Source organism: Vidua macroura, chromosome Z, assembly GCF_024509145.1.
Source record: "Vidua macroura isolate BioBank_ID:100142 chromosome Z, ASM2450914v1, whole genome shotgun sequence".
Lineage (NCBI taxonomy): Eukaryota > Metazoa > Chordata > Aves > Passeriformes > Viduidae > Vidua > Vidua macroura.
The window spans coordinates 35,526,886-35,551,334 of record NC_071611.1 but is presented as its reverse complement, the minus strand read 5'-3'; the positions used below and the strand labels follow the sequence as shown (position 1 = coordinate 35,551,334).

The 24,449-nt window shown below is 34.6% G+C and overlaps 1 protein-coding gene across 1 annotated transcript in view; it reads right to left on the bottom strand.

Moving 5' to 3' along the window:
- The window catches only part of HCN1 (hyperpolarization activated cyclic nucleotide gated potassium channel 1), a 187,827-nt gene that overhangs the window by 158,692 nt on the left and 4,686 nt on the right, over window positions 1–24,449 (bottom strand). Inside the window, exon 2 of the mRNA XM_054004200.1 lies at window positions 5,004–5,427. Within this exon, the coding sequence (XP_053860175.1) occupies window positions 5,004–5,427 (424 nt within the window). The remainder of the gene's footprint in view (window positions 1–5,003; window positions 5,428–24,449) is intronic.

Genomic DNA, 24,449 nt, shown 5'->3' with positions numbered 1-24,449 from the left:
CCTGGATGTGGCCCCAGTCATGGGCTTCATGTGGGAGGACACAAATTCGCTAATTTATACATGAAGCATTTGCCAAGCATAACGTTCCAAAAAGGTGGGAAAAAAAATGGCAATGCTTGTGTTTCTGTTTCCCTTCCTCTAGAACTGGGGATTTTCTCCTTTCTCCTACTTTCATCTTCTTGATGGTAGGAAGGCAGAAGACATCAATACAGAGCTCCACTGCAGAATTCACAGACTTTGTGCCAGTAAAAGAAGGTAGACTTTCCTTTCCCCTTAAGGTCTTCTTTCCCCTTAAGTTACTTAACAAATATCCTCCCCTCACTCCTTAAGAGACAACATGTATTTGGTTCATGTATCTCTAAAATATAGTAAAAAAGTGTCCTACTTTCAGCTAATTTACTTCAAAATTGCCATTCAACCTGTATTGGTGTGCTTATTTGCAGTAATTAACTAATTGAAACAACTATGTAGGGCCTAGAAAATGTACTATAAAATACCTCCTTGGAAAACATGCCTTAAAATAGAATAAAAAGAAAGCAAAATATGTCACATCCCCTTTCCACAAGGTTATTAATTTTAAAACGTCAAACTGTAAAACATCATCATTGATAGGAAAACCACATCTTGTAGACAGAGTCCTGTTAAAATAAAATAAAAATAAATTAATAATCCAGTCAGTAAAGATAAGAGTTTTCAACCAACACTACCAAGTACCCACCTAACTCATCATCTCTTCCTTCCCACACAAAAAGTCAGTGATTAAGAGGAGCGAAAAAAGCCTTGAATTCTTATCTGGTTTGAGGTGAAAGAAAAAGTTGCTTGGTTTTCTTGTAGGGGAAGAAAGTACCTACCATAAAAACATCAGGCTAATGAAGTAGGAGTTTTCTTCAGTTGTCTGGGTACACCTTCTTTTACAATAATTTTATATTGGAAATAATAATGGCTCAACATCATAGAGACACATAATATGTGTTTTTGTACCATTGGGAACAAACAGAACAACAAGGAGAGGACACCTAGTGGTGGTCTCTGATAATCAGGGCTGGTAGCATGGGAGCAACAGATGAAACCTTTAATGCAGGACCTGATTTGGCAAAGCTGTCACACACTTAATTTTTGATCACTTTACTAAGTCTTAGCATTCCAGCAAGCTTTTATTTATGTGCTTTTCTGAACCTGAATTACTGTGATTATCAAAAATAAACCAGCAAATTTGGAATATGGTATGTCGGTGTGATATGCTGAGGAGTGTGTTTTGTTAAACACCAGAACTTTATCAACAACTAGAGTGGACACCGATACTTAGGTAGCTTCATGAAACACTAAAAGGTTTGGCAAATTGAAAACCAGATTTCAGTACAAGTTAAACCAAAATAAGACATGGCTGCAATTTTTTTCACATTTTGCCATGTGATTTTTTGCAGAATGTAACCTTTATTATACAACTTGCAATAAGCATTGATTCTCTTTAAAAATGGTTCTAGTTCTACATAATCAGACATCCCAGAATAAAAAAGACTTAGGACACCCTTTTGGAAGAACCACTCCTACTTATTAGTAGATTTACTAGGTCTTGTCTGTGTTTAGAATAGCTATAAACAAAGCTGTTAAAGTCTGGGTTTTATGCAGCTATTGGAAAATATCGTTATTTTAAAGAACCAGTAAACTAGTATCATAGGTAAATGTAAAGCAAAATGGCATATTATTTAGCATGAAACAATGAATCTATTTTAATTGTTTGTATCTTTTAATTATTCACTGATCTATGAGCATATTTAACTAAGAATAATCTACTAGTTGTGTGCAAGCCTATGTAAAAAGACATTAAAAATTCAGAAGTTTAGGTAGTCTCATAAAACTTAAAGGAAATAATAATTAGGTCCAGGACCTCCTGTTTAGTACTTTTAGGAATGCAAATTTAAAAAAAAAATCCAAACCAATCCCCCTGTCAGAAATTACTGCAAAATTATAATTTCTGTAATCATCAATTTAAATATAATTTTTTTGCATATAATTTAAGTAAATATATGATCTATTTTCAATATCTTAGTCTAAAGAACTGTAATATTACAATTTGTAGCTAAAAAGCAGTTTCAGGGAAGTGTGAATTTGCATATTCAGTAAATTATTTCCTGCCCACACATCTCTTGTCCCTTTTTTGAAGTGTTTCTTCCCATTTCCATTCAGCCATTCATTTAGGTAAGTAATTAACATCAGACTGATATGAATATATCAGTTTTCATATATATTCCACCACAGGCTATAGCTGTTCCATTGCACTTAATGAGGAGAAAGCTTCCGCAATGCATACATTATTTACATTAAAATTACTTTAGGTGACTGCTGGCAGCTTGATCATAATTTAATTGACTGAAATGATGTGGAAATAAATAAAGAAAAGGAACCATGTTTCACCAGTGCCAGGTAAGAATCTTTTAAAGTTTTGCTCATTTTAAGGTTCAGGATACCAACCACCTGAATTCCACATATGTGATATGAAGAAAAGCTCTTCATATATGGGAAGAAAAGCTAAAACAATGTCAGCCTGCCTTTTTTATGTGAGGATGTAGAAATACAGGGATAACTGCCTTATAATACAACTTGGGTTGTTCATACATCAGTTATCCATGAATAACAGTTATCTAAGTATTCTCCTGGCACATTATGAAGATTGATTTTGCTGGCTATCCTCTCAGTATTTTTCAGTTAATGCTTATTATTCTGGAACCAAATACATATATTTCAGATTTATCTGCACCACATTTAAAACCAATGTGTCAGCTCGTACGCAAAAACTATTAAATCCTTTTAACCACACACAAACAGGCTCCAGTTCTGTGCCATAAAAATTAGTTAACAGTTGCTCCTTGTTGTCCATGTGCAAACACACACATACAGAGAACATTAAAACCAGCAGCAGTCTCGCTGACTACCCCATGGGATGATCCAGTTATTGTTTCCCAGTAATTCAGCAGATGTCATCCCTAATCAGTAGTTTTGTCTGGTTTAAAACATTAAGATATTGTAACACACATTTTCCAGAAAGCCCTATATGAAAATACATGACCTTCTGCATTTCTGCTCCATGTAAATTGCTAAACAAAAATAAAAATAAATAAACAAACAAAAAAACCTACCTTTTTGCTTTCACACATTTCATTTTGGGATTTATCAAAGCCTGATTCAGACTATAGATTTCTGTCTGTTCTTGCATGTGAGAATTTTTTTCAAAATCAGCCAACAAACGTTTTGCTGCTTTATTACAGGCTCAAAATAACCCCCAAAAAGAAAAAAAAAAAAAAAAGAAAAAAAAAAAAAGAAAAAAGAAAAAAACAAAAAAAAACAAACAAAAAAACCCACTACCTTTAGATCTCCTTTTACCTGCCAATGAACATATTTCACAAATTTTACTAGTGGAATTAAAGGTGAAGTTGCAATCAAGCAGCCATTAGCTAAATGGACCAAACAGCAGCTACTGCTGATTTGGACCACATACTCTGGTCATTTTTAGTCCCACTTAGTGGCCAATTCAACTATTTTTATTTAGAATACCTGATTTCTGTTTGACAACTGAAAGAAGGGAGGGAAAAAAGGAATTTATTTGTCTGCCTAGTAGGCCTTTACAGCGGCAAGCGACTAACTCAAGCTGCCAGAAAATAATGTCACTGAATTTATTTCAGAAGGTTGTCTCTCTGTGAAGCACAGAGGAGACAAAAGCACAGCTTTATGGTAGAACTGCAAAATATGCTTAATCATTTGCCTTAGTTGAATTGAGTAAAAAAACTACAGTGCTCTATTTCTGTGCAAAAACATCTTTTCAGTGCTTTACAGAGAGGCAAAGTAGCTTTACCAAATAGAGTAATAAAAAATAATGACCTATTTCAGGGGCTTTTTGAGACACTACTATAAATTTTTTAGACTTTTGATATTTAGCATCATCAAGCATCATGCTATTTTAAATTATAATCTGACTTTATTTGAGATGGCTCTGCTTTTAGGTTCCTCTTAAACCAGACAGTGCATATTATACTAGAGATAACCAGCAGAAAAAGCACCAAAAATAGTACCAAATAGTCCTTCAATATTCATTTAATTAAATAAATCTTTATCACATAGGTAAATAAATTTATGGAAATCAATTTTAATACTACTTCCATGATAATGCTCTACAAAATAATTCTCCTTATGCTTACTGCAAGAAAGGTTTAGAAAACAGCAGTTATTTTTCCTATGGCTTTAGCACTTCTGTTTAAAACACATGATGATATTCAGAACTACAGAAATGAGGACAGGGAAGAAACAAAATGGTGGTATGTGCCAATTCAGCAAACATTTCCTAGCCATGAATATGCCAAAGTGGGGAATGCTATAATTTCCTGGAAAAGTCACTATGCCAAATTGAAAGGCAGCATAACATCATGCCTGGAAACAGTGGAGTTGACAGTTTAGAAGGCAGTGACTTGAAATTTGAACTGCCCATTTTTCGTAAAGAAGGCCAGTATTTATGATATTCATCCTACATAGAGCCTTCAAACAATGAGTATTCTAGGAAATTTACTCAATGGTAGATGGTTTCAGTTTCTTCTAAAATAGAAAAATACAAACAAGTTTAAGTTTTCTGTGACTACAACAGTATTAATAAATTTAAGTGCTAGTCATCAAACTCTAGTGCAGGTTTAGGTGCTTGTCAAAATTTCTAGTATTCCTTTCTCGAGCCTTATTCTAATATTTTGGACATTGTGTAACATCATTAGGAGTCCATCCATGCAAATCGTACCAATGCCAAACACATTTTGGTCCCTGCCATTAGCAGAGACAAGATGTTTACTTTGTGCTGGTTTTGTCCAAAAAGGCATTGCCACTAGTATGTGTTTATAATTACACCAGATAGTGAGGAAAAGCTGTATTACATTCTTGTTCTGGTGCAGCTCTTCACAGAGATTGACTAGTGTTGGGCAGGAATAAGATTTTATTGAATGATGCTATAACCATATAAATCTTACCTCTTCCCACTGGTGTATGTATCTAATCAGTCTTGAAAGGCGCAATAAACGTAACAGGCTGAGGATTTTTGTAAATCTCACAATACGAAGCGCTCTTGCTGTCTTGTAAACCTCTGAATCCATTCCTTTTTCTACAATGAGAAAGATATAATCCACTGGTATTGATGAGATGAAGTCAACCACAAACCAGCTTTTTAAGTAATTCATCTTGATGATTTTAGGGTCCAGTATTATTTCAGAGCTGTCTTCATTTACAGTCCCAGTTCTAAAATTCATTATCAAGTCCAATAGAAAAACAGTGTCTGATGCCACATTGAAAATAATCCATGGTGTTGTTGTTTGTTCTGTGAAGAATGTGATTCCAACTGGTATAATTACAAGGTTTCCAACCATCATTATGAGCATGATTAAGTCCCAGTAAAACCTAGGAAAAAAGGAAGAAAAAGAATGGTTGATGTCATGCAGTAAAATATTACAAAATGGTCCCTATCGTGCCATCAACCTCACAACCAGATTTTATTATTACTAAAGAAATTCTTATTGCTTTAATTCATTCAGCATATTCATAGTCAGTAAAGACACTGCAATTAACATACTTCTTTATGTGCCTTCCTTCTCAAAAACATGCATGTAGAATAAACGCAGTACTATGGCCTATCAGTCCATGATATATCACCCACTGAAAGGTGGGCACGTGTGGCACTGAGCAGATTTATCCAGACTCCTGTCAAAACCTCTTTGAGCTTTTATATAGATAAAAATTATGTCTTGTGCCAATCAGAAGTGTGTTAGTAATGCAACAGTTTTCCTAAGATTTCTGTCCAAATGGAAAGCCAAATACCTAATGGATATATTAAATGTCACTATCTCTTTTCAAATGTACTGATACCACTACAATGCTGGAATAAAATTACAGGAAGAGGAAAAAAGCAGCAAAGCAAAAAACAGAAACAATAATTAGATAACATAAAAACCTTCATCCATTTAATTGAACTTTCATGCATTTTTACAACCTCACAGTCTATACTCTTTCAGAGCTAGCTAAGAAATGTTAGAAAAAATAGCTGCAATTTGCAGAGTAATAGAAAGGGGTACTGCGTTTCACTATTTTTGCTCTGGAAGGATCTAAAGGGTCCCCTCTAATACTGTTAGACTACTAACCATGCTTGATACAATGTGGTAGAGGGACAGAGTCATAGTTCTAGTATCTGTGATGGAAATGCTGAATAAATGCACCCATTACATAGAATTTCTATTCTGATGGAAGATTTCTAGAGGACAGCCATATGTTCCAGATTTTAAGCAAATTATGATAAATCCTAAATGTTAAATAATTAAAAAAAAAAAACAAAACTATTCTTAAGCAGTAAAAGAAATGAAACGGATACTCAAAAAAGCCTGAACCCAATGCATAATCTCTTACTCTGCTCAAGAACACGATCTGGTCAACTAAAATTGATTTGGAGAGGTACAGAAACCAACCAACAACCTTGGACTCATCATAGTTTCTAGAAGACTAGGGGCAGCAGTGGTTCCACAACTATCTCTCTGCTCTGTTCCTCTGTCATAATGGGGCCTGCTGCAGGGGGCATGTCATGGACACACCATCAGCACAACACTTCAACACTGACTTGCAGGCCACTTCCATCACATTAATACCAGCCTCCTGACATGTAACACACCCTCATCTTTGGTAAAGGTTCATGGCAACCAGCAAAAATAATAGTTTAACTGTCCATAAAACATTTCAGAATCACAAGCCTAGTTTTTGCTAGACTTGCACAGAGAATATAGATCACAGAGATTTCAGAGATTGCTTCTTGTATTACCAAATGATCATAAAATCATAGATTGGTTTGGGTTGAAAGGCACATTAAAGATCATCCACTTCCAACTCCTGTGCCATAGGCAGGGACATCTGTCACTAGACCAGGCTCCTCAGAGCTCCACCCAGCCTGGCTTTAAACACTTCTAGGGATGGGGCATCCACACAGCTTCTCTGGGCAAACTGTGCAAGAGCCTCACCAACTTCACAATAAAAATCTTTTTGTAATATCTAATCTAAACCTAATCTAAACCTTTCATTCTGAAGTCATTCCACCTTGTCCTGTCACTACAGGCCCCTGAAAATAGTCTCTATCCATCTTTCCTATTGGCACCCTTCAAGTACTAAAAGGACACACTTATGTCACACTGAAACTTTTCTTTCTCCAGGCTGAACAATCACAAAGATCTAGCTTTTATAAATTCCCATTTTTTTCATGTCTACCTTGGAAGCAAATACTCCTAAGTTTACAGAGTACTCATCTGAGAATATTACAGAATATTACCAAATATTACAGAGAATATAAATTATTATCTGTAACTGTAAAACATACTAAAGGAAAAGCAGCATAGCATTAAGAACAGCATGAGAATTCCCAGTTTCAAAATGTTTTATTCCAAGAGACACCTGGAAAGATTAAACTATAATTTGAGAGAAGAGAGCAGTTGGCAATGTACCTCTAACTGGTTCTCAGAAACTCTATGAAACAGACTATAAAAATTATTCCCTGTGTACCACAAAGTGATTTGTGTCTTACACATTTTCAGTCTTGCAATAAATGTGAACACTAACTGCTAAAAATATTCAGTTTTATTCAGGCTGTATGTATTTTTGTCCAGCATATGATAGTATTCACCATATCTGGCAAAATTTTCCCAATTTCTCCTGTCTTTTTTAATTCCTGTAATACTTTTTACTGAGCTAGATTCCTTTTCAGTAATCTGGAATTCCTTTTCAGTAATCCGGAATTACCACAAGGAACCACTACATTCAATACATCACCACCACTGTGATCTACAAGTAAAATTACCACAAACACTTTTAAAATGCTATCAACCAAAGTACTTCACAAAAGTGCTCTGGGAGAATAAACATCTTCGAGGAATCCTTAAAACTAGTAGAAAACAAATAGGAAATAATTACAAGAGGTGTCCTTGTATCTGTGGCTCAATCCTAAGCAAAGAATTGCTAACTTCAGATTGACCTTTACATTTCTCTAGCACAGTTATGCAACAAAGGCAAACCAAAGCCACACAACAACCAGCCACCCAGCTAACACAGGAGATAATATAGGACCAGGTGTTTTTAACCTACGGTAATCCGCAGTTTAAAGGATCATCACGTATTGCGATTATGCAAAACATACTAGTGCTCCTGATGCTGAATGTCAGCAAAAGTGGTAGCATCAGGGCTAAAATAATATTGGCTGCTAAGGACTTTTGTATTTTAGCCCACAATACAATATAAGCTGATCAGTTAGTAAGAAAAACCCTTATTATTTTTCAGTTAGAAAATTACTAAGACATTTTCTTTTAGGAAAATGTTTCCAAATGCTATTCTGTTGGCCATGTTTTATTTTATTTCAGGTGAGAAAAACTAGATGCAACTGCCTGCATTTCCCTTCCTTGACCTGTGCGGAGAAAATAATACAATGACTTCCTTGCCTACGGTTCAGAACATCCTACTATTCATGTAACAAAGAGGAAGCTGTAAAGCCTCACAACACAGTGGAAGGAGCTGCCATTGACACTCTGAGACAGCCCTTTGTTTCAAATTACTTTTAGGATTTTTTTTTTTCTACTTCCCCTACCCCAGTGAGGATGGTTATGAATCTAAAATTTACAATCTCAAGAGTTCCACATTTATGTAAGTTATTATAAAATGTTGATGAAGAGCAAGGAAGAGGTAGGCTTATGACTCAAACTTTTTGAGAATGAGGAAAAAAAGTAGGAGTTTAGGGGTAATAAGATCTTCCAAAGCTCAAAATGAGAAGCAAGAACTGATCTTAGCCCCACAGCAAAGAGCTTATTGCTCAGCTGAAGCTAACGCAGTGAAGCTATTTCTAGATGCCATTAACAGAGGGTGCAGAGGTCATCACTGCACTGTACTGAACTATTCCTGAAGCTTTTTAAATGCTTCTAAATGTCTCAGAGGTATAATACCTGTAGGCAAAAAAAAAAAAAAAAAAAAAAAAAAAAAAAAAAAAAAAAAAAAAAAGTCTTCAAGTATTAAAATATAAACCCCAATCCTGAGGCACATTTTTTCAAAATTTTAAAAAAATATTTTACAGAGAAATATTTTTTAAAAACACCAACATACTAATTACTGCTTTGGAATTCTCAAAATGGATTCATGGGCCTCTTTTCACTCATAATTTATTTACTATATTTTTTTAAATTACAGTAACAGCAGTGTTTTTTTCAGCTCTGGAAGACGGTGCTGAAGTGTTGGTGTTTTCTTCAACGCCACAGGCTGTCCTGGATAGGATGAACAGCCTGTTCAAAATGAGTGCCTATCCAAGCAGTAAGAAAGAGTTAACTAGTATTAATTAATCACTGTTTGTATTAAGCTTAATAACGTAAGATGCTATGAACTCTAACAGGCATTTTATTTTCCACCTTATATCTCCAACCCAGAGAAAACTGAATCTTAAAGAAAGAAATTTCATCTCTGAATTAATTCACTGCATAATTAGTTGTGCGTACAAATTCAGATTTGCTTGCCTTGTTATTTCCTTTTTCTGCCCAACAACAGCAGAGTCTCAATTTCCTTGAATCAGCATAGTTTGAGATATGATTATCCTTACGGCACACCCAGACTGCACCAGCAGAAGTTGTCAGTAGTCTCACAAACCGCACAGCAGAGCTAGCGGCATCTCTCAGACACTGAGTGGTGTGAATGGAGGCTGCAGGGCAGTCAGGGCTTTGCTTAAGCTTACATTTTCTCACTTTCAAGAAAGACTGTAAAAATTCTGATCTTTTATTAAAAAGGAGTAAGTCGTACCAGTAAAACTTCAGGAAATTCAGTCTAAACACTGAAAATAAATACTCATCCACATTACAAACTGGAAGGCCATTGAAAAAGATACTAACTCAGATTGCTTGTAAAGCATCTCTGAAGCAAAACCTAATGCATCAGAGATTAGATTTTCTGATTTCAGATGCAACACAATTTTACTATACACATTCAGAGAATCAAGAACTGTAAAAAAATTTCACATGCTTTCCTAGAAAACTTGCTTCTTCTTTAGCTAAACATTATGATGGACAAGCAGATGCCCAGTGAAATGAACACTGAATTTCCTTTTTGCTTTGCTTGTTCTTTTTTTCCTCACCTTCAAACACAGCTTTATTTCCTTTGCTTTCACAGACCACTGGTTCACCTAACAGAGAAATCAATGTCCTATATAAAACAGAACAATTTTAGCAGAAATAACAGTAATTTTAAATTTCATTGGACTGTATGTTAGCAAACACTAAACTTGGTATTATTCATACTCAAATTTCATTCTCATAGGACATGTTATCTTCCTCTGGTTCTGCAACTCTATTATTCTAAGAGGTAACAAAGTTAGATGCCTGAAAGCATCTGCAAAACACAGATAATTACTGGCATGTGTTGAAGGACCAGAGAATGAAGAAGGGAGTGTTTTCTTCAGAGGACCCAATTCTTTTAATGATTGCACAGACGTCTGTGCCTGAAAACTTTCTCAAAAAATCACCACTATTTTTTTTACAACCTTAAAATGAGGATATCCTCTTCTGCCTAGCTATCCATTTTCATTCTGCGCATCTGTTTCTCTCTTTCAAATACACACACCTAGAGGAAAACAAGCTTCTTCTGGGAAAAAGGCATACAAATTAAATAATAAATTCATTCTGTTTCAGCAAGAAATACAGCATTCAACACCCTCCATAGAGCAAACTCTGTTTAAATGTTGCAAATCCATATTTGATTGCTTCGGTGATTTTGGATCAGCAGCAATTTCTTTTAATTTTAATATTTCCAAACTTAGAATTTACTGTAATCTATCTCTGTGACCATATTAATACAAAGGTATTAAAATTACTAGTGGAGTGCCACTATTTTATGATGGCCTGTTTTGCAGGAGCAAATAAGTCACCTTTACAGTTGTGTCATCCTTATGCATGGATAAAACTTTCCTCATCTGCCTCATTTTACAAAGCTTTAGGAAGACAAAACTCTGGGGTTGGTATTTTGTCTTGCTTTTAAAGAATAAATTGTTCTCCTGAAATTGTCAATTTAGATTTTTTAGGCTACTCTATTTCCACCTTGACAACTTATATTAAGTAAACACAAACAAGGAAATGTTACAAGGCTGAAATAAAGTCTCTTTTGTGGCTCACCTCTCTTCATTGCAAAGCACACACTATAGTAGAATTCTAAGTGTCCTACACACCCAGTGGTGATGCTGAAGGGCAGAAATATGATTAAGTGGCACTTTCTCAGGTGAAAATTTCATCAACGTTTGCTATTCTTTTTCAATTAATATCACTAGCTTAATGAACATTCATTGACTTACCAAAGTAACCTGCTAGAGCAACAGAAAGACTTTCTCTACCTGTCTGAGACTGGTCAGTCTGGGACAAGGCAGAGGCTGATGTTCTGAAAACTGTATTTCCCTGGTTGAAATACAAGCAGTGCTGGACTTGGGAATCTTCCAGCTTAATGGCTTTATTCTGATGGAGACTAAAAGCAATTAAAAAAAATAACCTAATAATGAAGTTTTCAGACCACCAGAAATCTTAATTTGATTTCAGAACAATACTGGATTCCATTACTTCAAGGTTAGTCATATATACTTAAGAGATCCAATGTATGTCCCTTGCTGTTTTTTTTTTAATTTTGAAACTATTTCCTACCTCAAAAAGATATTACTAAAGTTCAGTGATACTAAGTCTTCTTTTCTATATAACCACAGAATGTATCTAAAATTACAAACTTCCACAATTTCAAAAATATTTCATTTTTTTTATCTCTTTAAACCCACTTAGCAGTGACAATTTGCAATTTGTTGCTCAGCTGTGATTCTACGCACAAGGCAGACGATTAGATAAGTGCAGCTCTCAGGGGACCTGATCAGAGCCCAGTGAAGCCAATGAACAGCAATTTACTACTTTGAAAAGTCTTTGGTTACATAGTTTGGCTAGGTTTAAAACTTGAGTGCTTTGAATACTAGAAAACAAAATCACAGTACTAACCATGGAAGGATACTACAAAACTAGTTAACTTACACTTATATATATTTATTTATTTATATATATATATGTATGTATGTACCTTTTCAGTATGTTTTTAATTAATATTTAACCAGTGGAGATTTCATCAAAAGATAATTGGTTCTTGCTATGCATTCAGCAGCTTCAATATGAAGTTTTGATAGTATTTTACATGCATTAACAAATCCAGTCTCAGACTTATGAGAAATAAAGGTACAGTGAGGAGAAGTAACTGCACTTACTGCATACAAAAAGAGAAGACAGAAAGGACATAGAGAAATTTTTGTATTATTTAAAAATTAGACAGTTTTTAGCCAATAATCCCCTACTGCTTGAATACCACTAGTATTTGCAGTTGCTTTTCCTCCACAGAAACATATTGAACTACAGTAGAAAGAATTAAAGCCTGACTTCCACTTAACCTTGGCAAGAACAGTGGATCATTGTCAGTGGAGCTCTGATAATGCTTTTACTCTCCCTCATTTTTACATAACTCCTCTTTTCTGAGCAACTTGATCTAGTAGGTTGCATACTCACCCATTGCAGGGTGGTTGAAACAACATGAATTTTAAGGTCCCTTCCAAGTCCAGCCATTCTATGATTCTAAGATTCTTCAGCCCCACTCCTCATTAAAAAAGTGGGGCTACTGCTCCTGTCCAGATAGCTACCAGACCAGAAAAAGGCGCTGATGAAGAGTCAGGGCTCACAAATACATTTCTTCATAGCAAGTGTTGATTCTGTCTTTGCTTATTTGATCAAATGGATACATATCACATCATCAAGATTGCTTCTGCATCTACACATGTCACAGCACAAGCACTACAGCTTCCTCCTATCTACCCTCTCACACAGGCTGTTAGACCACTGCTCTTAGAATCAGGCAATATTTTGTGTAGGGGCTGTAACTGATTTGTTTCAGTTTGATATTATCAGCCCTTAAACCAACTGAGAAGTGCCACATACTGGTTATCTAAGTGTCACCTATTTTCTCTAGTGGATCACTGTAAAATATGCATTCACATTCTCAAATTAGAAATGACCACTTAAAAGGCATGAAAAAAAAGTTTGAAAGAGACAGATCTAAAAATATTTCAGCTGCAAAATAATCTTGTATCTCATGTTGGAACACTTGCATTAATTAAGAATTTTGTAGTGACAGTAATTTTAAGAGTGCCATTTAGAAACATGACATTTAGGATGCCTCCATGCTAAAAATTCAGAGGCTTAAATTGGAAGAAACCTTCTGTAATTCTTCTCAACAAAGAATCAAGAAAAGGAAGGTAACTTCCTAATGCCCTTCCAAAAATTAGAAAGCCAATCAGTATCAACTAATATTTTCCTTTAATAGATTTTTCTTTAACCAATTAAATCTCTCAACTATCATATATATATGATAATCATGTATAATCTTTAAGTTTCTGCTAATAGGGAAAATTCTATTTTCTCTACTTCAGAGAAAGAGATGACAGGGAAGACATCATTCATATTGATATCTATTGACAGATCCCAGTCATAGAGTTTGGTGAGGAGACTAGCCATGACCACCAAATGAGGTGGGACAATTCATTTATTTACATAAATACCTCTAATTAAAAAAACAAAAAAAAACCAAAAAAAACCAACAACTTAGGACCATCAACTTAGATTTGATATATATACATATATAACAATTTTATTCTGGTAATCAGAAGTAAAAGTGGCTTTTTGTGTAGCTGTAAAATGATACAGTACATTTGGAAGAGCAGCTTCAAAGTAGGACTTGGTGCATCATTTCCTGACAAAGTGCATTGAAGGCAAGAATGGGCACTATTTTCAAACTAAAGGGAAAAAAAGAGCCAGTCTTCAAATTTCATGAAGGGAAAAATTAGAGACATGAAAAAGTGTGAAAGAACTATAGATAGACATGAAACAAGCTGATGCACTCCCACATCATAAATGAAAACAAATATACATGACTGAATATTTACAGTCATCCTATGTATCTATATAGATGTGCAAGATTCTAATGCAAGACTGGGTAATCAAGATTGCATATATATATATATATATATATATATATATATATATATATATATAAAGTTCAATTATTATTCCCTTTTACAACTATTTATAGCTGACTTTTGGCTACAAAGCCTATGTTTCCTTGAATATAAAAATAAGTACTGAAATTTCAAGCTTTTAAAATCAATGACAGTACACTTAAGCATCAGTAAGTTATTTTATTATAATCCATGAATATCACACTGCAGTAAATAATTTGCTTCAAATGGTAATAAATCTAATTTATATCTGTTAAAAATATAATAATAACTTGTTTGTTCTGAAAATAACATCAAAAATTGATAAATCCATGTTGAAATCAAATTTATATTATCATTTTATTAACTTACACTTGATGAAAAATATTCAAATATATTTCAGACAATTTTTAGAGAAGCAAAGGAAGGAGAAAGATCAGATTCATGGCAGAGCAACATGGTAAGTAATTATGGTCATGTCACATGCATCCTCTTTTCAAAAAATAACTGAATACCTAGAGCTTTCATCAACACCTGAGAACATCCATTGGATTTCCTCATCCATCTGTAGGCAGCTGAGCTCAGGATCTCCCACACGTCAGGGAGTTCACTTTCCCCAAGCCATACGGTGCCTCCTGAAGTGAGGTATGCTGCTGACATGTTCTCTCTCCCTAAACAAATATAAACTAGAGCAGGAATAAAATCTTGCTCCCAAGGAAGGCAATGACGAGACAGGAGAGGTGTTCTCAGCTCCTCATTCCACTAAAGCAGAACAAATATGAGAGCTGATATTGTTATTGGAAGTGTCAATACCAGAAGTACTATGCAAAGTCAATGCACAGGTTCAAATCCTCTCCATCAGAGGAAGAAAATTATTCTGCAGTTTAAACATCCATGCTGAACAATTTTAATTCCTAAGCAGATAAATGAGACATTTAGGTATGCACTCAAATACACTGAAAGTTGAAAGATTATGGAATTGTTATTTTAATGATTTTTTTAACTGAACTAATATAGATTTATCTAAAACATCAACTAATTGAAAATACAGTGTGCACAACATGTAAGAAATGAAAGGAGTAATCTTTCACAAGCTTGATAATACCTTTTTCCATGTATGTTTATTAACACTTTTTTACAAGGGGATGCAGTCCACTTTTATAATTACATGGCCTGTATTCATATCTCTCTGCTAGCCATTTGCCTTCCACAGTATTTAAGCAGATACAATGTTAATTTTAACATTTCTTTAAGATTTCCCAATTTGCATACTGCACATCCCAGTGTTACCACCCTTTTGACGGCATAGCGCTCTGCCGGCATTGCCAAAACAAATCAGCGCATTATGCAGCTAGACAGAGCAGTGATCAGATAGACCTGATATTCACTTGTTTAAAGCAAAAAGGAAAACCTAGAAGAGCAAGCAAAGTAAACAAGAAAGAGAATACATTATGCTCAGAGATGCTCTAATTACCAGCCTAAGTAACTGAGACCTTGCCAGCTCTGCCTCTGCTCCCTCCTTGACTTTTGGTGCTGTTCACCCTCTAACGCTCCAGAAAGCTCCATGCAAGCTGGGCTGAGCACAGCCTCACATGCTGCTGCTGCAAGCAGCTCAACCAAGGGTGGGGGTTTGGAATACAAACCACACTTCTGGGGATGTAAAATCCATCTCTGACATTTATGAACATTGGTCAGTGTAATGGAATGCATTTGCTGAATGGCCCTTTTGCAGTTTAATCCAATATAAGGAAATAAAGAGGGCTTTTTTTCAATGACATTAATTCAGTTATTCTTAAAAAAGAATACTTTAAAAAATACTTTAAAAAGAGAAAACTTCTTCCAAAAAACCCAAACCAGCATATATGAACTTAATATTTGAATAGTTTTGTGATCTGCAAAACAGGAGATAGCCCACAATATCAAGCACCAGGAGATGCCTTTACATGAACTAATGCTTTTTCTCCTTCCAGCATACCTTTACCAACAGTACAGGAGGCAATTTCCATTGCTTGCTTGCAATTAAACATGAGGTTTATTACTTTTTATCACATATATATGCAATAATGACACACATGATTGAGATCCTAAAACTAGTATATACTAAATTTACAAACTATGTGTAGAAAGTGTTTATTGAATTACAGCAGATTATTTGATTGAAATACATTTAAGTGTTTTGTTTTAAATTAGTCATATGAAATTACTAATTTAAATGGTTATTGAGCCACTGCAAGATAAATTTTACCAAGACCTAGATGAATTTAAAATTCTGTTCTATCTTCATAGAGACAGAATCATCTAAAGTGGAGTTGTTATACAAAATACATACACTAGATAAAAGTTTTTCCTCCACACTGCCTTTATTCATTTTGGTAAGAGAGCAAATCACTTTAGGCATCAGAATAACATATCAGTTTGCAGACTGAAAAATGAAAGATTGCTAAAGATATTAGGATTTGAAAATTTATTCAAACTTAGCTACAGGCTTTGTTATATGCCTCACCTATAAATATTTATCAGAAAAAATATAAAAGAGAATTATTTAATAATCTGCTTCTCCACTTTATATTTTGGTAGAGTGACTTTGACAGATGACTTTGATGTCTGTTCATGAAAAATTCTTTCTCCAATCTTCGGGTTCAAACAAAACAGTCTGTATTCCTTAACAATGGGCTGGTCTTGACATCAGACACCCACTGCAGGTTAGGGGTTGCAGGGGGAAGTGTTTGCGCTCAAATAAAGTTGCCTATAATTGTAGCCACTGATAAGCAGCTCTAAAATAAGCACTCAAAGAAACTTTGGTCAGGGACCCATGACCTGAACTATAAACAACTGCAAAAATACCAAGGAAGCTCTTTACTTCCATACTGATAGATGACTCTTGTTTTGACACAGCAAAACAAAATGAGCTGCCCTTTCTCTGGTGAATAAAACACCAGATGTCCATCCTTATCTTCCATCCATATTCACTCAAAATGCAGTGCCTAAATATAATAAATAGGTTTCTGTCTTCAGCAAATGAAAACATTTTACTTTGGAGATCTCATAAGAGGTTTTAGCCACAAGCCAATATTCCTCAGAAAGACAAAATCTAATTTAGCCAAATATTTATGTTTCATTTTTTGGAGGACAGTGAGTTATGAACTAATCAAATGTGTTTAAACTAAAGATGTGTAATAATTAGAACTGCCAAATAGATATTAATAATTTATTGGTGGAGAACAGCAAGAAATTGAGAGTGAAAAATTAACAGAGCTTTTCCTCATAATCTTAGAATATACATTGATCTGTAAATATATAATACAGCAAAAATGGAATCTGAAACATATTTGCATTATTCTGACACACTAGTTCTGCAAAATGCACAGCACCCATGGGTGACATTTTTTAAAAATCAAGTTTACCATTTTGGGTTCCTTGTGACTGGAATTCTGAAATATGTTCAGGCATGGAGTCCAGATGCTTACAAGTATCTAGCTCCTGAAATTCAAAGATAGATGAGCTCCTGACTTCCATATCAGATCTTCATCTAACATCCTATGGATTTGCACATTGTGCAGAGCACTGGGTGAAACTGACACTTTCAAAGCCGTTCCACAAATGGAAAATTTTGTACTGGAAACACAAAACCAAGTTAAATACCATAATCCATTTGCTCATTTTGCCAGTGGCACAAAATCAGCATGCACATTCAATGCAGACGAACTGCTATTCAGTGACACTTCACGGAATCACAAGTCAGCAGCCCCAGCAGGAACATCTGCCACCATTTTAGGCAGATTCATGCTACCTGCATTACCAGGCTACACAGCTAGTTCTCCTTCCCTGAAGCAAATCTGAACTCTGTCGTGCTATGAGGAACAAGTGTGGGAGTGGAAGTTCACTGCAGCTCTCCCATCCATTCCACAGAAAGATAAATTTGGTCTAGCCTGTGGAGAATGAAGAAGTTGGCTACAGCTTAGAAATTACAGAAACAGCCACAGTCACATCAAACAGTGCTCATACAGTCCTAGGGAAGGAGGGGGGGATGGTGGCAGAAATTGCTGAATAACACTGACTGATTGTATAATACTGACAGAGTATTCCTCAGACCTGACTCAATGAGAATCATCTCCTGACAAAAGAAAATTAGCGTGTTTATGAACTACAGAGCACAACACATGGGCAGACTACAGAAAAATCTAACTTTAGGAAAAGAGAATAGAGAATAGTTTAAAGTTAAACAAGAAATTTTATACTTATAGTTAGTGCCTTTAAATAGAAATGTAGAACCAGAGACATTTAATTGGATTCAGTCAAAATTTATATTGTACTTAGTTCACATCTATCTAAATAATATGTGTATGAAATAATAAAACTGTTACATACTGGATTTAATTATTTTCCACACAAAAACCTTGAAATTGTTTTTGGACTTCTTTTTCCATTACAGAGAGATGAACCATCAAAATAAATTCATTATTTCAATAAATAAACAGTAAGAACATGTACAAATCCTACTAAACTTTCCAACACTCAGCAGTATAACACTGGATTTAATATTCTGTTCCAAATTTCAAAACCACATTTATTTTAGTTCATAAACAAGTATTTCATATAATACTGGCAGAATGCATGCAATTAAAAGTCTGTTTGGTCATGTGGGCACCTCATGCTTAGGTTACTCATCTCTCACTTTTCCCACACATTCAATGTCTACTGCTTAATAAGCCATCAGATTTCAGACATTTTCAATTCTGACCCTTTTTAAACGCCCTGATAGATTGCTTACCATCTGGCAGTGCTTACTCTTGGTACCACACTCCCTCTGCATTACAAAACTGTGCTTCTGATAATTATATCTTTAATGTGATAGATGTACACAAGACTTGAATTCCCATGCTGGCAACATACAAGCTGAAGGGACAATTTCGGCGAAGTGCCTGTGTAACAGTGTATGGTAACAGTATGTTCAACCACATCACGCTGCAATTCTCAACAGAAAGATGCTAACCTGTCCTAGTCAAGGGAAATGGAAAATATACATGAAGGTTTGTTTTTGGTTTTTTTTTTTAATTACTACAAGGCATTTTACAAACTGCAAGAGGCTGTGAAAATACCTAACTAACTTCTCTCTGCTAGTTTGAACAAAGAGCTCAGTATCTTCTAGCTAACAGACTGAGTAAGAATGGAAAACTACACAGCAGAATAAACAAATTTTAAAAATATAAAATCAGTGCATTATTTCAATTTATTTAAAGGAATGCATTATATCTTCAGAAAGAGATGTAGGAGGACAAAGAGAAGACAGAATGAGGGGAAAAAGGAAGTTGTTTCCAAAAAATACACTCAGGGACTACATCCAGGTGCTCCTAGGAACTTTTGAATGCAAATTCAAATGCATGATTTCACTAACTGCAAATTAGACCATAAGAAATGTTATAAATAAAAGAAAAAGTAGGATTCAGTACTTAGGCAGTCATCTAGATAAGAGCTTCCCTGAACACTGGATACACAGCTCTGAAAAACAGCTCTTAAGAACACTTGGTAAAGTGGGTATATGAGAAAGGCACCCAATTAATGACTGAAGTTATATACTTGATTTATTTTGCTTCTTTTGTTTTGCTTCCAAGTTTCAATCTACCAGACTAATCCCAAGCTGAAAAAGCAATTCTTTTTGTTACCACCAGGCTTGTCTGGCACTAAAGGCAAGGTGAACCAAGGTCTACCAGACAGGTAAGCCTGGCTCTTATCTTCACTAAAAAATCAACTGCAAACAAGCCCATATGCAGCTATCCCAAGGATCATGTAGCCCTGGATGTGTTTGGGGAATCCAGAGGCTTGCAAGCATCTACTGCCAAGCAGTAATAAGATGTTTAGGGAGTAGTAGGACTTGCTACAGGTTTCACAGCAATTTCTCTGCCAGACCTAAATAATAAGTCCTCTTGGAATGAACAACTAGACGGAAATCATTTAAGAGCCTGATGGAAAACCTCTAACTAACTGCGTGAAAGCTTGATTGCATCTCTGTGGTTCCGCAGCCTTGCTTTTATTCCATCTCCTGGGTAGAGCTGGATAGATTTTACTCTATGTATCTTATAAAAGTTCAGTGTATTTTCCACAGCTTTTCCCTAGAAAAAGATAGACCAATTATTTATTATTGGGGTCTCATTACATATTACTCTAAATTTATGCAATACATGTATCTGTATTAAGTTCAGATCATTTCATCACCACACTGTCTATTGTTGCAGTCATGCCATGAAGAGAGATGCTTCTTGGAGGACCTGATAAATTAGTGTAAGAGGCAACGGAACCAGCTAAGGAAACATCAATATTTACATAAACAAATATAATACACCTTAGGCTGCTGATATAAGAGGACAAAAAAAACGGAGACAACCAGGGTACAACATGTATAGAATTAGAAGATTTGATACTGTGAGGGCACAATTTATTTCTGTGGGGCTGTTTATATGGAGCTTTAATGTAAATGTAAGATTCATTGATTTTCAGACAAAATATGATGAAAAACAGTAGTATCACTTAAACCCTTCCCCAGTATTAAAACTTTTAAAAACCTCCCCAAATTAAAAAAAATTATGTATATTGGTTAAAGTCATTTCAAAAAACAAACTCACTCAAAAAATATTAAAAAAAAACTAGAACCAACACAGCTTTGACTGCAAGCATACAGCAAGCTCTGCTTTTTCAGTTGAAAACAGAATATCTTAATATGAATTTTTAATAAATCAAACATTTTTAGAGATAGAAACTTAATAGCAGTAGCACACTAAATTGCAATAGTGTAGCAAAATATTTATTAAATTACATGCTTAATTAGATAAGATATACACACAAACAGCATCAAAGATAATCACATAAAAACAAAATCCTATTCTTAGCTATATAATGTAACTTAAGTTTTGGGTATTTCACTGGCAAAAATGAAAATGGCTTTAGGGTTGGTTTTGGGGTTATTTTAAGTATGTAATGGAAACAATGCACCTCTTTTGTAATTAAATGAACATTTTCTGAACATAAGTTTATTCCAGACTTATTCCAGCTGCATCGCACTACATGGCAATATGATTATTGAAAAATACCATGCAGCTTGCCTGAATCTGACTGTCATCAGATTAAAAGATATTAGTAGAGATTTTATAGAAGCTAAATGACAGTGTCCTTGAGGTAGTACTGACATTGACTCCAGCTGATACAGTTTTTGGTCATTAACATACCTTACTCTGTGTCTAGAACAAGCTCTCCAATAATTATAGCTGAATACACTATGATTTTTTAAATTAAATCATGCCTCTGGGAAAGAATCAGGAAATAGACAGCTAAAGGACTTTCAAGCAATTAACGTGAACTGTACTGTCAGGTTAAAAATTAAACATTGCAAAGTAGGTTAAAAGTTTCCTCTCTCAAAAAAAAATGTATATTGACATAGAAAACAGTTCTTACGCTGTTGAGTGAAAGCAAAGGTGAGAACAGATACTTCTTGTTTATCATGAAATTAAGTAAATTTCTTTTCAATTTTTCATATCCTACACATACTCATCTCTAAAAATAGATTCTTGCTTCTTATAGCTTCAAGTTGAAACTCTCAAAAAAGCTGACAAAGTTTAATTAAATATTACAGTGCCACTGATCTTAGATAGGCAGGCAGAAATGCAGCACTAAAGACTCATACTTTTTAGGTAACCTCTGAATTCATACATCTCTATTTCTGCTACTCCAAGCTGAACAATCAGCCACTCAAATTTTGACTTCATCATATAAACTCCCCAACAAAAAGAAAGCCTAAAGTAACTTATCAAATCCTATGCATCTTTCAATTAGCTGTTGAAGTCACCAAATACCCAAACAAATCATAAATCTATACCTTTGTATATTATTCAATGCTTTTACACAGTATTCCAATTCACAGTTCCCTTCATATACACAAGTCTGAGAAACCTAGGATGATGAAAAAACTTCTACTGACTCAATTACAAGCACCACTTATTTTGATGTGCTAACAAGTGAAGTCACAGTACACATTTAAAAATGCGCTGACATGCTAAAATAATCAATTGGAATACCAGAATCAGTACATTTTCCCCACAGGCCTAAGCAAAATTATGATCTTATGAGACCTAATTTTGGATATGTGTATACAGAGATATGGATATAGATCATATTTGTCAAGCACTTTTTTCTCATTGCAGTCAAAGTAAAAAAAAAAAAAAAATCAGAAAATTGAAGAGGAAGGCTCATGATATTGACTGTCCTGGGTTAAATTTTAAAGACTCACACATAACGTCCCCAAAACATCATCTTTGACTTACATGTTACAGAATTACTCATGGGAATTCTGTAACATTTGGATTTATTTTATTTTGTTGTGGTTTCTTTCTAAACTTACCTCAAAATCATGATGAACATACTTGCCTTTACATAGATTGTGTAGAAAGTGAACACTGTAAAAGTATGCATCTTGAAGAAAAAAATGTACTTTTGTGCATATTCTTAGGTGCTGCCAGTGATCTTCAAAATGTCCCAAGTTAAATTAAAAGTAACTCAGAGAACTGAAGAATTGAGTTACAGTTGTTCAGCTCTTTCTCTCCCCTAAGCTTTATTCAATGTTCAAGTAAGTAACATGACAAGAGTGTGAAAGAAAATGCAGTGAATAGACTGTTATTCCAGAACTAGAATGAACATAATGAAAACTGGCAAATATTCAACATATAAGTGAGCTCAAACTAAGCAGTGGTATTCTACATATCCAGAGACAGAAGGATCTCTTATTAATAAAATGAATCACATTGCTTGAACAAACAAGGGCATACAGCTTCCCACATGCCCTAGAGGTCTGCAAGGCGGGTGGCTGCTGCACCAACTTTGGGTGGACTCCACTGCCTTGCTTTAGTAGCTCTTGAAGAAAATCTCAAAACACACAAGAGTACATGGCCCTCATGAGTCCAAAAGCACAAAATGCACCTCTCTATCCCTATTTTCTCTCACATATCCCTGCTTACAAGTGGTACAAAAGGAAAAGTCAGTAGATAGCTTTAGTCAACCAGATTTCATAACAGATGAATCCATGATAACCACTGAAAAAAAAATTATTCAGTACAAAAAATGATGAAAAACAGCCTAATGCATTTCTGGCCTTTATTTCACATCAGAACATTTCCAATAGAATATTTTGTTGCTTATTTTTGGTCCTGCCTCCTAAACATCTAATTTAGATACTTGTTTCTGCAATTTCACTCCATTACTTTGATGTAATTTCCTTCTTCTTTTTAACATCCGTTTATACATTTGAGAACCATTACTGTATTTTTCTTCAGCCTGCCTTTATGAGAGTTGCATTCTACCTGGGGAACTATTATGAAGGCAATACACAACTTGATGTTAAGAGAGAATTTTCAAACATTATAAAGATCAGTTTAATGCTACAATTCTGCCATTTTATTTTTAGGCCATTTACAGAAGTAAAGGGCAAAAATTGTTGGAATGCAGCAAATAAAACCCAAGTACTATTAATAACCTTTTTAATATTAATGGTTCTCTATGTTTAGTCAAATGTAAGGACTGAACATCTAGCAGTAGGAATAATTTATCTGTACAAAGCTTTTATTTAGCAGAACTAAAAATTATAGTCACAACAAAAGTATTTGAAAATGAGATATGAAAAATAGCCCCAGCTGAATCTGTGTTTCATTCATAAAAACATAAATATTTATTTTAAAAATCATTTGCACAAGGAATCTATGATATATTGTACAATTATAAATCCATTATTATGATGTTATTAGTGAATTCAGAAGTGTCAATTCTGCGATAGAATCTCATGACAAATCCTGAGCAACAAGAAATTATTATCTTGAGAATACAAAACTATGGCCATTTCATATTCCTACACTACCAGTGACATAATGTATCCATTAAAACCCATGCAGATTTGTATCTAAACTACTTAATATAGACCAATATAGACATGATTTATGTCTTTCATTTTGAATACATGTACCTCTATCAATTACATTTAAGTCTGATACATTTTGTCTTCATTGCGTATAGCATTACCTTCCAACTCTACTCCTCTATATAAACCTAAGTATGTAACAGTTCACAAAAACATAAATCTCATTAGCTTCAAGAGAGACATTAAAAACATGTGACAAAAGAGAAGCACAAAGTGCTTATCCTAAGCTTCTTAAGACACAACTTAAGATAGGTATAACACGTAGAGTGAAGACTTATCCCAAAAAGCAAGTTTTAAAACAATGCATGCATGAATTTTAGAAACCTGATTGTAAGCTGCACATATAACATGCACAGTCAATCATATTAGGGCGACTGCTGGTGGTCAAAGACAGGTCCAAAAGATAGA